The sequence below is a fragment of the Ranitomeya imitator genome, chromosome 1, assembly GCF_032444005.1.
Source record: "Ranitomeya imitator isolate aRanImi1 chromosome 1, aRanImi1.pri, whole genome shotgun sequence".
Classification (NCBI taxonomy): Eukaryota; Metazoa; Chordata; class Amphibia; order Anura; family Dendrobatidae; genus Ranitomeya; species Ranitomeya imitator.
The window spans coordinates 712,787,949-712,805,851 of NC_091282.1; the positions used below are offsets into that span (position 1 = coordinate 712,787,949).

At 49.7% G+C, this 17,903-nt stretch overlaps 1 protein-coding gene across 1 annotated transcript in view; it reads right to left on the minus strand.

Moving 5' to 3' along the window:
• Positions 1-17,903, minus strand: part of DCAF5 (DDB1 and CUL4 associated factor 5) — a 105,507-nt gene extending 87,604 nt beyond the window's left edge. Inside the window, exon 1 of the mRNA XM_069732304.1 lies at positions 17,282-17,903. Coding sequence (XP_069588405.1) covers positions 17,282-17,489 — 208 coding nt within the window. The 5' untranslated portion in view covers positions 17,490-17,903. The remainder of the gene's footprint in view (positions 1-17,281) is intronic.

Consider the following 17,903-nt stretch of genomic DNA (forward strand, 5'->3'; position numbering starts at 1 on the left):
CAAGGACAGGAAACCAACTGATGCAGGAGAGTGGTACCGCCTTTTTATCCGTAGGTTTCCTGTCCTTGGTGGGCGGATCCCCTCTCTCCGTGGTGCCGTCATGGGCGATCAGAGAAATTATTTTTTATTTTCACGGCTCTGCATTATAAACTTCTGTGAAGCACTTGAGGGTTTGAAGTGGTCGCCGCACATCTAGATTAGTTCCATGGGAGGTCTAGTTTCCAAAATGGGGTCAAATGTGGGGGAGCTCCAATGTTTAGGCACACAGGGGCTCTCCAAACGAGACATGGTGTCCGCTAGCGATTGGAGCTAATTTTTCATTCAAAAAGTCAAATGGCGCTCCTTCCCTTCCGAGCCCTGCCGTGTGCCCAAACAGTGGTTTACCCACACATGTGAGGTATCAGTGTACTAAGGAGAAATTGCCCTATAAATTTTAGGATCCATTTTATCCTGTTGCCCATGTGGAAATGAACAAATTGAGGCTAAAAAAAAATTTCTGTGAAAAAAAGTACTTTTTCATTTTTACGGATCAATTTGTAAAGCACCTGGGGGTTCAAAGTGCTCACTATGCATCTAGATAAGTTCCTTGGAGGGTCTAGTTTCCAAAATAGGGTCACATGTGGGGGAGCTCCAATGCTTAGGCACACAGGGGCTCTCCAAACGAGACATGGTGTCCGCTAACGATTGGAGCTAATTTTTCATTGAAAAAGTCAAATGGCGCTCCTTCCCTTCCGAGCCCTGTCGTGCGCCCAAACAGTGGTCCCCTCCACATATGGGGTATCGGCGTACTCAGGACAAATTGTACAATAACTTTTGGGGTCAAGTTTCCCTTTTTACCTTTGGGAAAATAAAAAAAATTGTTGCTAAAACATCAGTTTTGTGACTAAAAAGTTAAATGTTCATTTTTTCCTTCCATGTTGCTTCTGCTGCTGTGAAGCACCTGAAGGGTTAATAAACTTCTTGAATGTGGTTTTGAGCACCTTAAGGGGTGCAGTTTTTAGAATGGTATCACTTTTGGGTATTTTCAGCCATATAGACACCTCAAACTGACTTCAAATGTGAGGTGGTCCCTAAAAAAAAATGGTTTTGCAAATTTCGTTGTAAAAATGAGAAATTGCTGGTCAAATTTTAACCCTTATAACTTCCCAGCAAAAAAAAAATTTTGTTTCCAAAATTGTGCTGATGTAAAGTAAACATGTGGGTAATGTTATTTGTTAACTATTTTGTGTCACATAACTCTCTCATTTAACAGAATAAAAATTCAAAATTTGAAAATTGCGAAATATTCAAAATTTTAGCCAAATTTCCATTTTTTTTCACAAATAAACGCAAAAATTATCGACCTAAATTTACCACTAACATGAAGCCCAATAAGTCACGAAAAAAACAATCTCAGAACCGCTAGGATTCGTTGAAGCGTTCCTGAGTTATTACCTCATAAAGGGACACTGGTCAAAATTGCAAAAAACGGCCAGGTCATTAAGGTCAAAATAGGCTGGGTCATGAAGGGGTTAAGTCTTGTTTGCCAGAGGGATCAAATACTTATTTCTCACTGCAAAACGCAAATAAATTTATACAATGTGATTTTCGGGATTTTATTTTTGGTATTCTATCTCTCAATGTTAAAATTAACCTACACTTAAAATTATAGACTGTTCATGTCTTTGTCAGTGGGCAAAATTACAAAATCAGCAAGGGATCTAATAAATATTTCCTTCACTGTATCTAACCCATATCTATACTTCACAAAAACGTATGTGTTTTTGACGCATACAAAATGCATTACAATAACGCAATTGAGCTGAGGTTCAGGAATCATGCGGAAAGTAGGTTGCATGAAAACCTGAACAAACATGGATAGTGAGAATGCACCCGAAAAACTGAACAACAAGTAGTACAGAAAAAATGGCATCACTGAAAACATCATTTTGTCCCGCAAGCAGTGTGGCCTGTCAACTTAAAATTTCACCAGGCCAAGTTTGAGACTCCTCACTAAAGGTACCGTCACACTTAGCGACGCTGCAGCGATACCGACAACGATCTGGATCGCTGCAGCGTCGCTGTTTGGTCGCTGGAGAGCTGTCACACAGACCGCTCTCCAGCGACCAACGATGCCGGTAACCAGGGTAAACATCGGGTAACTAAGCGCAGGGCCGCGCTTAGTAACCCGATGTTTACCCTGGTTACCATCCTAAAAGTAAAAAAAACAAACACTACATACTTACCTACAGCCGTCTGTCCTCCAGCGCTGTGCTCTGCACTCCTCCTGTACTGGCTGTGTGAGCACAGCGGCCGGAAAGCAGAGCGGTGACGTCACCGCTCTGCTTTCCGGCTGACCGACGCTCACAGCCAGTACAGGAGGAGTGCAGAGCACAGCGCTGGAGGACAGACGGCTGTAGGTAAGTATGTAGTGTTTGTTTTTTTTACTTTTAGGATGGTAACCAGGGTAAACATCGGGTTACTAAGCGCGGCCCTGCACTTAGTTACCCGATGTTTACCCTGGTTACCAGTGAAGACATCGCTGAATCGGTGTCACACACGCCGATTCAGCGATGTCTGCGGGGAGTCCAGCGACGAAATAAAGTTCTGGACTTTCTTCCCCGACCAGCGACAGCACAGCAGGGGCCTGATCGCTGCTGCCTGTCACACTGGACGATATTGCTAGCGAGGACGCTGCAACGTCACGGATCGCTAGCGATATCGTCTAGTGTGACGGTACCTTAAGATTATGCCTGTTGTAGCTATAGCCTGTTACAGGTCAGATAAGAAGGCACAGACACCGATAAGACGGAGAGGCATTAGGAAAGGGCTTACAGTCTTGGACCGATTTGTATAAATGGGAAGGACATTGCTAGTTTATTAGTTAATAAAACAAAATTCTGTTCAGATCTATGTAGTAGTGAAATGGCTATCATGTGTGGTAACTGCTGCAGTCTGTAGTTCTTTATGAGCATTGCTATTATTTACTATATAGTGCAGAACTGAACAGGATTGTCTTGACCATTGACCAATGATCTAGAAATGTCCTGTTTCTATACATACACACGTGGTCAATATTGTTGGCACCCCTCGTTTAATGACAGAAAAACCCACAATGGTCACAGAAATAAATTGAATCTGACAAAAGTAACAGTAAATGAAAAATCTATGAAAATTAACGAATGAATGTCAGACATTGCTTTTCAACCATGCTTCCACAGAATTTAAAAAAAATAAAACTCATGACAGAAATGATGGTACCCTTAACTTAATATTTTGTTACACAATCTTTTGAGGCAATCACACGATTCCCGTAACTATCAATGAGACTTCTGCACCTCTCGACAGGTATTTTGGCCCACTCCTCAAGAGCAAACTGCTCCAGTTGTCTCGTGTTTGAAGCTTGCCTTTTCCAGACGGCATGTTTCAGTTCTTTCCAAAGATGCTCATAGGATTTAGGTCAGGGCTCATAGAAAAGGTACCGTCACACTGGACGATATCGCTAGCGATCCGTGACGTTGCAGCATCCTGGCTAGCGATATCGTCCAGTGTGACAGGCAGCAGCGATCAGGCCCCTGCTGTGATTTCGCTGGTCGGGGCAGAAAGGCCAGGACTTTATTTCGTCGCTGTATCTCCCTCTGACATCGCTGAATCGGCGTGTGTGACGCCGATTCAGCGATGTCTTCGCTGGTAACCAGGGTAAACATCGGGTTACTAAGCGCAGGGCCGCGCTTAGTAACCCGATATTTACCCTGGTTACCATCCTAAAAGTAAAAAAAACAACCACTACATACTTACCTACCGCTGTCTGTCCTCGGCGCTGTGCTTCTCTGCTCTGGCTGTGAGCGCCGGGCAGCCGGAAAGCAGAGCGGTGACGTCACCGCTCTGCTTTCCGGCCGCTGTGCTCACAGCCAGAGCAGAGAAGCACAGCGCCGAGGACAGACAGCGGTAGGTAAGTATGTAGTGGTTGTTTTTTTTACTTTTAGGATGGTAACCAGGGTAAACATCGGGTTACTAAGCGCGGCCCTGCGCTTAGTAACCCGATGTTTACCCTGGTTACCGGCATCGTTGGTCGCTGGAGAGCTGTCTGTGTGACAGCTCTCCAGCGACCAAACAGCGACGCTGCAGCGATCCGGATCGTTGTCGGTATCGCTGCAGCGTCGCTTAGTGTGACGGTACCTAAAGCCACTTCAGAATAATCCAATGTTTTCTGCTTAGCCATTCTTGGGTGTTTTTAGTCATTATCCTGTTGCAAGACCCATGACCTGTGACTGAGACCAAGCTTTCTGACACTGGGCAGCACATTTCTCTCTAGAATCCCTTGATAGTCTTGAAATTTCATTGTACCCTGCACAGATTATAGACGCCCTGTGCGAGATGCAGCAAAGCAGCCCCAGAACATAACAGAGCCTCCTCCATGTTTCACAGTAGGGACAGTGTTCTTTTCTTGATATGCTTAATTTTTGAGTCTGTGAACCACAGAGCTGATGTGCCTTGCCAAAAAGTTCCATTTTCGTCTCATCTGTCCATAGGACATTCTCCTAGAAACTTTGTGGCTTGTCAACATGTAGTTTGGCAAACTCCAGTCTGACTTTATGATTTTTTTTCAACAATGGTGTCCTCCTTGGTCATCTCCCATGAAGTCCACTTTGGCTCATACAATGACGGATGGTGTGATCTGACACTGATGTTCCTTGAGCTTGAAGTTCACCTTAAATCTGTTTAGAAGTTTTTCTGGGCTCTTTTGTTACCATTCTTATTATCATTGTCTTCAATTTTCCTCCTGCAATCACATCCAGGGAGGTTGACTACAGTCCCATGGATCTTAAATTTCTGAATACTATGTGCAACTGTAGTCACAGGAACATCACGCTGCTTGGAGATGGTCTTATAACTTTTACCTTTAACATGTTTGTCTATAATTTTCTTTCTAATTTCCTAAGACAACTCTTTCCTTCACTTCCTCTGGTCCATGTTGAGTGTGATACACACCATGCCACCAAACAGCACAGTGAGTATCTGTAGCCTTATATACATTCCAAGATTGTAGACACCTGTGATGCTGGTTAGTGGACACACCTTGATTTAACATGTCCCTTTTGTCATATTATTTTCAGGGGTACCATCATTTCTGTCCAGGCCTATTTCATGAGTTATTTTTTTTTTAATTCTGTGGAAGCATGGTTGAAAAGAAATGTCTGACTTTCATTGGTTCATTTTCATAGATCTTTTATTTATTATTACTCTCGTCAGATTCAAGTTATTTCTGTGACCATTGTGGGTTTTTCTGTCATTAAACAAGGGGTACCAACAATTTTGACCACGTGTGTAAATTATTGGATGAGTTGGTGAATAATTATTTACATTAAGGGTGGGGAACCTCAGCCGCACAGGCCATTTACGGCTCGTAATGAACTTTTCTCTTGCCCCCGGACAAATTCCCACGAACCGCAGTGCTTGTGTCAGCAGCTGCATTTTTACTTCTGCCGGCCCTTAAATTTCAACTTACCCAGCTTCAAAGAGTCTGCTGTGATGCCTATGCCCCAGCCCCAAAGAGTCTGCTAGCATGTCTATGCCGAAGCCCCGTGCCTCCTGGGATGTCTATGCCACAGCCCCGTGCCTCCTGGGATGTCTATGCCACAGCCCCGTGCTTCCTGGGATGTCTATGCCGTAGCCCCGTGCCTCCTGGGATGTCTATGCCGCAGCCCCGTGCCTCTTGGGATGTCTATGCCGTAGCCCCGTGCCTCCTGGGATGTCTATGCCGCAGCCCCGTGCCTCTTGGGATGTCTATGCCGTAGCCCCGTGCCTCCTGGGATGTCTATGCCACAGCCCCGTGCTTCCTGGGATGTCTATGCCGTAGCCCCGTGCCTCCTGGGATGTCTATGCCGCAGCCCCGTGCCTCTTGGGATGTCTATGCCGTAGCCCCGTGCCTCCTGGGATGTCTATGCCACAGCCCCGTGCCTCCTGGGATGTCTATGCCACAGCCCCGTGCTTCCTGGGATGTCTATGCCGTAGCCCCGTGCCTCCTGGGATGTCTATGCCGCAGCCCCGTGCCTCATGGGATGTCTATGCCGTAGCCCCGTGCCTCCTGGGATGTCTATGCCGCAGCCCCGTGCCTCTTGGGATGTCTATGCTGCAGCCCTGTGCCTCCTGGGATGTTTATACCACAGCCCCTTGCCTCCTGCGATGTATATGGTCCAGCACCATGTCTCCTGCGATGTATATGCCACAGGCCCTTGTTGACTGTGATGTATATACAGCAGTCTTGGCATCTCCTATGTCATGTATATAAAGCTGTCCTGGTGTCTCCTATGTCATGTATATACAGCAGTCTTGGTGTCTCCTGTCTGTATATACAGCAGTCTTGGTGTCTCTTATGTGATGTATATACGACAGTATTGGTGTGTCCTTTGTAATGTATATAGAGCAGTCTTTGTGTCTCATGTGATGCATATATCGCAGTCTTGCTGTCTCCTATGCGATGTATATACGGCAGTATAGGTGTCTCCTATGTGATATATACTGCAGCTCTCCCAGTGCTTGAGTTCTATAAATGTAACATGAGCAGTAATGATAAATGTCCCCCTGTGAGGAGACCTGCAGTCAGGGCTGTGGAGTCGGTAAGCCAAACCTCCGACTCCATCTCAATTTCCATGACACTGACTCAAACTCCACCAAAATGGGCTCCACAGCTCTGCCTGCAGTGTATTATTCATCTGTATCGGTACGACTTAAGGTATCGTCACACTCAGCAATTTTACAACGAGAACGACAACGATCCGTGACGTTGCAGCATCTTGGATAGCGATCTCGTTGTGTTTGACACGCAGCAGCAATCTGGATCCCGCTGTGTCATCGTTGGTCGGAGCTAGAAGTCCAGAACTTTATTTCGTCGCCAGGTCGGCGTGTATCGTCATGTTTGACAGCAAAAGCAACGATGCCAGCAATGTTTTGCATGGAGCTAACAACCAGCGAGAACGATAAGTGAGTCGCCGTTACGTCACTGGATCGCTCCTGCATCGTTCTGGAGTTACTGTGTTTGACGTCTCTACAGCGACCTAAACAGCGATCGGCTCGTTGTTTATATCGCTGCAGCGTCGCTGAGTGTGACAGTACCTCCTCTGCTTCGAGTTCTTTACAAAACTTATCACAAAGAGTCTCCTGCGTTCCAGACCAATACAAACCTGGAAAAGCAGTTACAAGTAGAAACTCATCCATACAACCTAAGGGTACCGTCACACAGTGCAATTTTGATCGCTACGACGGCACGATTCGTGACGTTCGAGCGATATAGTTACGATATCGCAGTGTCTGACACGCTCCTGCGATCAGGGACCCCGCTGAGAATCGTACGTCGTAGCAGATCGTTTGAAACTTTCTTTCGTCGTCTAGTGTTCCGCTGTGGCGGCATGATCGCATGGTGTAACATATATCGTATACGATGTGCGCATAGTAACCAACGGCTTCTACATCGCACATACGTCATGAAATTATCGCTCCAGCGTCGTAGATTGCAAAGTGTGACAGCAGTCTACGACGCTGGAGCGATATTGTTACGATGCTGGAGCGTCACGGATCGTACCGTTGTAGCGATGAAAATTGCACTGTGTGACAGTACCCTAACATCACATCCGCACCCAAGATAAGCATATCTAGCCACCAAAGATAAGCAGATCCAGCCGTCACATTAGGGGTGACTTAAGTAAACGTTTGACCAAATATAGCAGGATAATTTTCAAGTTGATATTTTTGTGCGGCCCTCGAAGGATGGTATAAACAATTGAATGGCTCCAGGCAGAAAAAAGGTTCCCCACCCCTGGTATAGATACGGTAAATAATATATTTTTAAGATTCAATAGGTTTCCCACAATAGACATTTACCACCCATACACAGAGGGGGGAAGAACCCCACAAATCACTAGTCCTGTATGTTGTGCCATACCTCCTCAACACTTGAGAAGAAACTGACTGCCATGCATTACAATTCTTTTATGTTATAGGGGTATATTACTAAATGCCTTGGAGGAATAAGGGTATGTGCACAAGTTGCAGATTTGCCTGCACTAGCACAGCAGCCCATTAATGCATGTGTTGAACGAACTGCTGTTAACGCAATGTGAACCTAGCCTTATACTGAATCTTTTCCCAGAAACTTACATATCAGGCTGCAACTACAAAGTGACAGGCTCCCTTACATAATTGCCAGTGCGCATGAGCTCCGACTCCCATTGACCCTTCGTGATCCGTGACACAATCATGGGAGACCAATGGATTACTATAGCATTCAGATTGCTGCTGAAGACCCCATCACTGCCATTTTGGTACTCCTGTGAATCTCAGTTGCAATTCCTTTACACTGCAGCATATAGTATGTGCACTCAGACAATAGCAGGCTCAAATCCCCTAAAGAAACTAAAAAAAAAATTTAAAAAAAATGTTAAAGGGAACCTGTCACCCCGTTTTTTCAGATTGAGCTATAAATACTGTTAAATAGGGCCTGCGCTGTGCGTTACTATAGTGTATGTAGTGTACCCTGATTCCCCATGTATGCTGAGAAATACATTACCAAAGTCGCCGTTTTCGCCTGTCAATCAGGCTGGTCTGGTCAGGTGGGCGTGTTCACAGCGCTCTTTTCTTCCCCAGCTTTCCGTTGGTGGCGTAGTGGTGTGCGCATGTCCAGAGTTCCGACTTCCCTGCGCCCACGTGAAGACACAGCGCGCGATCTGCGCTGTAATCCCTTGCATCGGTGGGGGCGGCCATCTTCCTGGGGCCGCGCGTGCGCAGATGGAGTGCTCTGCTGCACGGGGCTTCAGGAAAATGGCCGCGGGATGCCGCGCGTGCGCATTAGAGATCGCGGCGGCCATTTTCCCAAAGCCGAGATGCAAACTCGGCTTTGGGAAAATGGCCGCCACGATCTCCATCTGCGCACGCGCGGCATCCCGCGGCCCTTTTCCTGAAGCCCCGTGCAGCAGAGCACTCCATCTGCGCACGCGCGGCCCCAGGAAGATGGCCGCCCCCACCGATGACAGGGGGTAATAGCGCAGATCGCGCGCTGCTTCTTCACGTGCACGCAGTGGATTCGTCACTGCGACATGCGCACACCACTACGCCACCAACAGAAAGCTGGGGAAGAAAAGAGCGCTGTGAACACGCCCACCTGACCAGACCAGCCTGATTGACAGGCGAAAACGGCGACTTTGGTAATGTATTTCTCAGCATACATGGGGAATCAGGGTACACTACATACACTATAGTAACGCACAGCGCAGGCCCTATTTAACAGTATTTATAGCTCAATCTCAAAAAACGGGGTGACAGGTTCCCTTTAAAAAGAAAAAAGGTTTTCAAAAACAAAAAAAAATTGAATCATACCCTTTGCCCTATTAAAAATAAAGAAATTAAAATAAAATGCATTTAATATAGATGTATCTGTAAAACTACACAGTCTCTACTATATAATTGTCTAAGGGTCACTTCCGTCTTTCTGTCTGTCCTTCTTTCTGTCACGGATATTCATTGGTCGCGGCCTCTGTCCGTCATGGAATCCAAGTCGCTGATTGGTCTCGCCAGCTGCCTGTCATGGCTGCCGCGACCAATCAGCGACGGCCACAGTCCGATTAGTCCCTCCCTACTCCCCTGCAGTCAGTGCCCGGCGCCCACTTCATACTCCCCGCAGTCACCGCTCACACAGGGTTAATGCCAGCGGTAACAGACCGCGTTATGCCGCGGGTAACGCACTCCCTTACCGCCGCTATTAACCCTGTGTGACCAACTTTTTACTATTGATGCTGCCTATGCAGCATCAATAGTAAAAGGATCTAATGTTAAAAATAATTAAAAAAAATAAAAAAATCATTATATACTCACCCTCCTTCACCTTTCCCGCTCCTCGCGACGCTCCGGTAACCGCTCCATGCAAGCGGCAGGTTCCGGTGGCAAGGATGGTATGCGACAAGGACCTGCTATGACGTCACGGTCATGTGACCGCGACCTCATCACAGATCCTTTGCGCTTGCGTGAGAAGGACCTGCCATGGCGTCACGGTCATGTGACCGCGATGTCATCATGGGTCCTGCGCTCATCCAACCCTGGGACCGGAAGCTGCCGAGTGCACCGCACACAGGCGACATGACTACAAGGGCTCCCTCGGAAGGTGAGTATATGTTTATTTTTGATTTTTTAACCTGTGACATACGTGGCTGGGCAATATACTACGTGACTGGGCAATATACTACGTGGCTCTGTGCCGTATATATACAGCGCCGGTCACTGACTGCAGGGGAGTAGGGAGGGACTGATCGGACTGTGGCCGTCACTGATTGGTCGCGGCAGCCATGACAGGCAGCTAGCGAGAGCAATCAGAGACTTGGATTCCATGACAGACAGAGGCCGCGACCAATGAATATCCGTGACAGAAAGGACAGACAGAAGGACACGTAGGACAGACAGAAAGACGGAAGTGACCCTTAGACAATTATATAGTAGATACCCCAAAGTGGTATCACTAATTACAGTTCTAAAAAAAAAATAATATACAATCTTAAAAAATATTTTTTTATCACTGAAAGAAAAAAAGAAATCTATGCCAATCTATGGAATCATTGTAATTGTACTGACATGCAGAAGCATGCTGCCCGGTCATATTTACAACACAATGAAAGTCAAAAAACACAAATGTCTAAAGCACTTGGAATTTTTTTTCCCATTTTCAAGTACATCACATGGCAAAATGAATGGCGTCAAAACAGCAACTTGACCAACGAAAAACAAGCCTTCGTACGTCGAAGAAAAAAAACCCTCAAAATAAAAAAGTTATGGCCCTTGGAAGAAGATGAAGAAATAATGAAAGAAAAAAAAACAAACACCCAGTTCTGGAGAAGTTAATTCATGTGGCATGGGGCATGGATACCAGAATTCTGCCTCAATTTAATGTAGATAGTACATCTGCCACATAGATATTTTTTTTTTTAAAAGTTCCACAATTGCTGTATAGTGGGGAGTACAATTATGTAATAATTCTTCCTACTAAAAACCCTCCTTTGTTTCAGCTATATGCAGATCTGCCTGTCAAAAATGAATGGATATTCGGCAAAATCTATAATCAGTGTGAATAAAGGTTAAAATGTCTCGCGGATGACACATAACATTTTTTTTTAGTCTAGATTATTAGAGGCGCTGGAGTCATTGGGGCACATATCTTCTAACTTACATGGTTTTAGGAAAAGTCAGAGTCACCTACGATCAGCTGTAACTTAAAGGGGTTGTCCAGTACTAGGACAACCCTGTCTTATACTAAATGCTCAGCCCAAATAAAATAACAAAGCTTATACTCACCTCCTGTGCAGTCACCATTCCCGCAGTGTTGGCACTCTCCGGGGCTGTGATGTGGTGTTGGGACACGTGAAACCCGGCGCCCTTTCAGGACCTTGCATTGTAAAAGCCACTTCTGGTTCACACATAGTGACGAGCGATCGTGCTGGGATAAGGCGTTATCCGAGAATGCTCTGGCGCTAACCATCTTCGGTGTGCTCGAATAACATGTTCCTGTCCCCGCGGCTGTTCGGCAGCTGTAACACATGCAGGGAATTCCTGTTTTTTAGGCAATCTCTGCATGTGTTGCACCTGTCAAACAGCCATGGGGACTTGAATATATTATTCAAGCACGCCAGAGACACCCAGTTAGCACCCGAGCATGCTCAGAAAACACCTTATCCCAGCACTGCACCTAAGCCCTGGTGGGATCGGGGTAGTTGGAGTTGAAATCAAGTGACTCAGGAATCCGAGGAAGATTTGTTAGGCTACTTTCACACTAGCGTCGGATTCGGCCCGTCGCATTGCGTCGGGCCGAGATTCCGACGCCAGCGTTTGATGCGCCGCACAACGGGGGCAGTGGATGCATTTCTCCGGCGCATCCGCTGCCCCATTGTGAGGTGCGGGTGGAGTTCCGGCCGCACATGCCGGTCGGAAAAAGCGGTCCGTCGGCAGCAAAAAACGTTACATTTAACGTTTTTTGCTCCCGGCGGTCCGCCACAACACGGCGCAACCGTCGCACGACGGTTGCGACGTGTATCAATACGTCGCAATGCGTCGGTAATGTTACTCTATGGGGCAAAAACGCATCCTGCAAACAACTTTGCAGGATGCGTTTTTTCCCCTAAACGACGCATTGCGACGTATGGCAAAAAACGCCAGTGTGAAAGTAGCCTAACACAATTTTTGTCGGGAGGGCTTCTTTAATCTGGCGACTGCTGACTTGTTTAGAGGGGTCTACAAACACCAAGTCCCCATATTATTGGCCTCAATAATAGGGCATGAATATAACGATGCCGGACAACCTCTTTAGGAAATAGTTCACTCTAGCAGATACTGCAGACACTGAACAAGTGAGGGATGCTGAGAAACACTACGCCGCACTGTGTAGGATATCAGCACGATTATCTGTGAATAATCAGTCCGATACCTTCTCGGACCCAGGGTGGGCTTTATGTGAAATTTTCATAAAACCATTGGTCTCTAGAAATGACAATCGGAGTCTCTGGTATAATGTTGTGCTCACAACAGCAGTGTTTACACACAACATCTGAGGCCCGGCCGGCAGCCATTACATCGGAGGTCGGATCGCCATCCCCAAACCAAACTGAGGTCTGCGGGGGGGATGTTCAGCCATAAATAAGAAACCTTCCCGAGGGGCGCATTATCTGCCGCCAATAACCCCTCTGTACAGGACAATGTGGGGGGTCTCCAGCCATTACCTGCATGTATGATCAATGGTGGTCCATGTGCAAGGTCCCCGTGTGAGCAGCACCGTGGATCCCTGACTACTGCTCTGTCACCAGCCACAGGGGTGGGCTGCCGATACATGTGTACCCCGTAAGATGGCCTTACACAGGGGTGGGCTGCCGATACATGTGTACCCCGTAAGATGGCCTTACACAGGGGTGGGCTGCCGATACATGTGTACCCCGTAAGATGGCCTTACACAGGGGTGGGCTGCCGATACATGTGTACCCCGTAAGATGGCCTTACACAGGGGTGGGCTGCCGATACATGTGTACCCCGTAAGATGGCCTTACACAGGGGTGGGCTGCCGATACATGTGTACCCCGTAAGATGGCCTTACACAGGGGTGGGCTGCCGATACATGTGTACCCCGTAAGATGGCCTTACACAGGGGTGGGCTGCCGATACATGTGTACCCCGTAAGATGGCCTTACACAGGGGTGGGCTGCCGATACATGTGTACCCCGTAAGATGGCCTTACACAGGGGTGGGCTGCCGATACATGTGTACCCCGTAAGATGGCCTTACACAGGGGTGGGCTGCCGATACATGTGTACCCCGTAAGATGGCCTTACACAGGGGTGGGCTGCCGATACATGTGTACCCCGTAAGATGGCCTTACACAGGGCTGGGCAGCCGATACATGTGTACCCCGTAAGATGGCCTTACACAGAGGTGGGCTGCCGATACATGTGTACCCCGTAAGATAGCCTTACACAGGGGTGGGCTGCCGATACATGTGTACCCCGTAAGATGGCCTTATACAGGGGTGGGCTGCCGATACATGTGTACCCCGTAAGGTGGCCTTACACAGGGGTGGGCTGCCGATACATGTGTACCCCGTAAGGTGGCCTTACACAGGGGTGGGCTGCCGATACATGTGTACCCCGTAAGATGGCCTTACACAGGGGTGGGCTGCCGATACATGTGTACCCCGTAAGATGGCCTTACACAGGGGTGGGCTGCCGATACATGTGTACCCCGTAAGATGGCCTTACACAGGGGTGGGCTGCCGATACATGTGTACCCCGTAAGATGGCCTTACACAGGGGTGGGCTGCCGATACATGTGTACCCCGTAAGATGGCCTTACACAGGGGTGGGCTGCCGATACATGTGTACCCCGTAAGATGGCCTTACACAGGGGTGGGCTGCCGATACATGTGTACCCCGTAAGATAGCCTTACACAGAGGTGGGCTGCCGATACATGTGTACCCCGTAAGATGGGCTTACAGAGGGGTGAGCTGCCGATACATGTGTACCCCGTAAGATGGCCTTACACAGGGCTGGGCAGCCGATACATGTGTACCCCGTAAGATGGCCTTACACAGGGGTGGGCTGCCGATACATGTGTACCCCGTAAGATGTGCTTACAGAGGGGTGAGCTGCCGATACATGTGTACCCCGTAAGATGGCCTTACACAGGGATGGGCTGCCGATACATGTGTACCCCGTAAGATGGCCTTACACAGGGGTGGGCTGCCGATACATGTGTACCCCGTAAGATGGCCTTACAGAGGGGTGGGCTGCCGATACATGTGTACCCCGTAAGATGGCCTTACACAGGGCTGGGCAGCCGATACATGTGTACCCCGTAAGATGGCCTTACACAGGGGTGGGCTGCCGATACATGTGTACCCCGTAAGATGGCCTTACACAGAGGTGGGCTGCCGATACATGTGTACCCCGTAAGATAGCCTTACACAGAGGTGGGCTGCCGATACATGTGTACCCCGTAAGATGGCCTTACACAGGGGTGGGCTGCCGATACATGTGTACCCCGTAAGATGGCCTTACACAGGGGTGGGCTGCCGATACATGTGTACCCCGTAAGATGGCCTTACACAGGGGTGGGCTGCCGATACATGTGTACCCCGTAAGATGGCCTTACACAGGGGTGGGCTGCCGATACATGTGTACCCCGTAAGATGGCCTTACACAGAGGTGGGCTGCCGATACATGTGTACCCCGTAAGATAGCCTTACACAGAGGTGGGCTGCCGATACATGTGTACCCCGTAAGATGGCCTTACACAGGGGTGGGCTGCCGATACATGTGTACCCCGTAAGATGGCCTTACACAGGGGTGGGCTGCCGATACATGTGTACCCCGTAAGATGGGCTTACAGAGGGGTGAGCTGCCGATACATGTGTACCCCGTAAGATGGCCTTACACAGGGATGGGCTGCCGATACATGTGTACCCCGTAAGGTGGCCTTACACAGGGGTGGGCTGCCGATACATGTGTACCCCGTAAGGTGGCCTTACACAGGGGTGGGCTGCCGATACATGTGTACCCCGTAAGATGGCCTTACACAGGGGTGGGCTGCCGATACATGTGTACCCCGTAAGATGGCCTTACACAGGGGTGGGCTGCCGATACATGTGTACCCCGTAAGATGGCCTTACACAGGGGTGGGCTGCCGATACATGTGTACCCCGTAAGATGGCCTTACACAGGGGTGGGCTGCCGATACATGTGTACCCCGTAAGATGGCCTTACACAGGGGTGGGCTGCCGATACATGTGTACCCCGTAAGATGGCCTTACACAGGGGTGGGCTGCCGATACATGTGTACCCCGTAAGATGGCCTTACACAGGGCTGGGCAGCCGATACATGTGTACCCCGTAAGATGGCCTTACACAGAGGTGGGCTGCCGATACATGTGTACCCCGTAAGATAGCCTTACACAGGGGTGGGCTGCCGATACATGTGTACCCCGTAAGATGGCCTTACACAGGGGTGGGCTGCCGATACATGTGTACCCCGTAAGATGGCCTTACACAGGGGTGGGCTGCCGATACATGTGTACCCCGTAAGATGGCCTTACACAGGGCTGGGCAGCCGATACATGTGTACCCCGTAAGATGGCCTTACACAGAGGTGGGCTGCCGATACATGTGTACCCCGTAAGATAGCCTTACACAGGGGTGGGCTGCCGATACATGTGTACCCCGTAAGATGGCCTTACACAGGGGTGGGCTGCCGATACATGTGTACCCCGTAAGATGGCCTTACACAGGGCTGGGCAGCCGATACATGTGTACCCCGTAAGATGGCCTTACACAGAGGTGGGCTGCCGATACATGTGTACCCCGTAAGATGGCCTTACACAGGGGTGGGCTGCCGATACATGTGTACCCCGTAAGATGGCCTTACACAGGGGTGGGCTGCCGATACATGTGTACCCCGTAAGATGGCCTTACACAGGGGTGGGCTGCCGATACATGTGTACCCCGTAAGATGGCCTTACACAGGGGTGGGCTGCCGATACATGTGTACCCCGTAAGATGGCCTTACACAGGGGTGGGCTGCCGATACATGTGTACCCCGTAAGATGGCCTTACACAGGGGTGGGCTGCCGATACATGTGTACCCCGTAAGATGGCCTTACACAGGGCTGGGCAGCCGATACATGTGTACCCCGTAAGATGGCCTTACACAGAGGTGGGCTGCCGATACATGTGTACCCCGTAAGATAGCCTTACACAGGGGTGGGCTGCCGATACATGTGTACCCCGTAAGATGGCCTTACACAGGGGTGGGCTGCCGATACATGTGTACCCCGTAAGATGGCCTTACACAGGGGTGGGCTGCCGATACATGTGTACCCCGTAAGATGGCCTTACACAGGGGTGGGCTGCCGATACATGTGTACCCCGTAAGATGGCCTTACACAGGGCTGGGCAGCCGATACATGTGTACCCCGTAAGATGGCCTTACACAGAGGTGGGCTGCCGATACATGTGTACCCCGTAAGATAGCCTTACACAGGGGTGGGCTGCCGATACATGTGTACCCCGTAAGATGGCCTTACACAGGGGTGGGCTGCCGATACATGTGTACCCCGTAAGATGGCCTTACACAGGGCTGGGCAGCCGATACATGTGTACCCCGTAAGATGGCCTTACACAGAGGTGGGCTGCCGATACATGTGTACCCCGTAAGATAGCCTTACACAGGGGTGGGCTGCCGATACATGTGTACCCCGTAAGATGGCCTTACACAGGGGTGGGCTGCCGATACATGTGTACCCCGTAAGATGGCCTTACACAGAGGTGGGCTGCCGATACATGTGTACCCCGTAAGATGGCCTTACACAGGGGTGGGCTGCCGATACATGTGTACCCCGTAAGATAGCCTTACACAGAGGTGGGCTGCCGATACATGTGTACCCCGTAAGATGGCCTTACACAGGGGTGACTGATCGTCTGCACTGTGACCACCGCTTTACCCCCCAGATCACAAGTCATATTGTGACAATGTTAGTACATAACCAAAAAGCAGAGACCCCTGGAAGGCTGCGGTACAGAGCACACCTGGCCCCAGTGCTCAGCCTCGGGGGTGACCAGAGACCCCTCAGATGTCAGACACCATGTTACAGGCAACCTGTGGCTGCGCAGCTGTCAGGGCACACAGGGACTTGTAGTTCCCCCACAGCTGGTGGCCACAGGCAGCAGACAGGGCCGAGGCGCAGATCCCGGGGTGCGGCCGGCAGATATGGGGGCACACGCCACTTACCTGACACCAGCATGTGTCCACCGTTGTTGGAGAACTCGATGGCATTGACACAACCGAAGTGCCCGAGCAGGTCCTTCTTATACAGGTTCCTGCAGGCCTGCAGCCTCCGCCGCTGTAAGTCCTCCTTCAGCAGCGGATCCCCGTGTAGGCCCCTCCGGGACAGGAAGCCCACCACCGACCTCATGCCGCAACCCCCGTCCCTTCTCATGGCGGCAGCTCACGGCCCGGGCTCGCCCTGTGATCCGGGACTCGTCATACAGACATGGCAGCCACGGAAGCACCGAGCTGTTTAGACACAAGTTGCGGGGCCGCTGCGAGCTCCTCCTCCTCCTGGCTCCTCAGCTGATCCTCCGCTTCCTCCCCCTGACTGTCCCCGGGAGCAAACAACGGCCGGGCCGACGGTCACCAGCAACGGCGCGTCAGCCGGGAGCCATAGTGTGGGCCGTGCACACCCCGACACCATGGAGTGCCAGTCTGGGTGCCCCCAACATTACTGCTTACATGTGTGCCCCCCAACACCTCCTCATATGTGTGCACCCCCACATCACTAAGTTCTTGTAGGGGTGCCCCCAACATTACTTCTTATGTGTGTGCCTCCAACACCACCTCATGTGCGCACCCC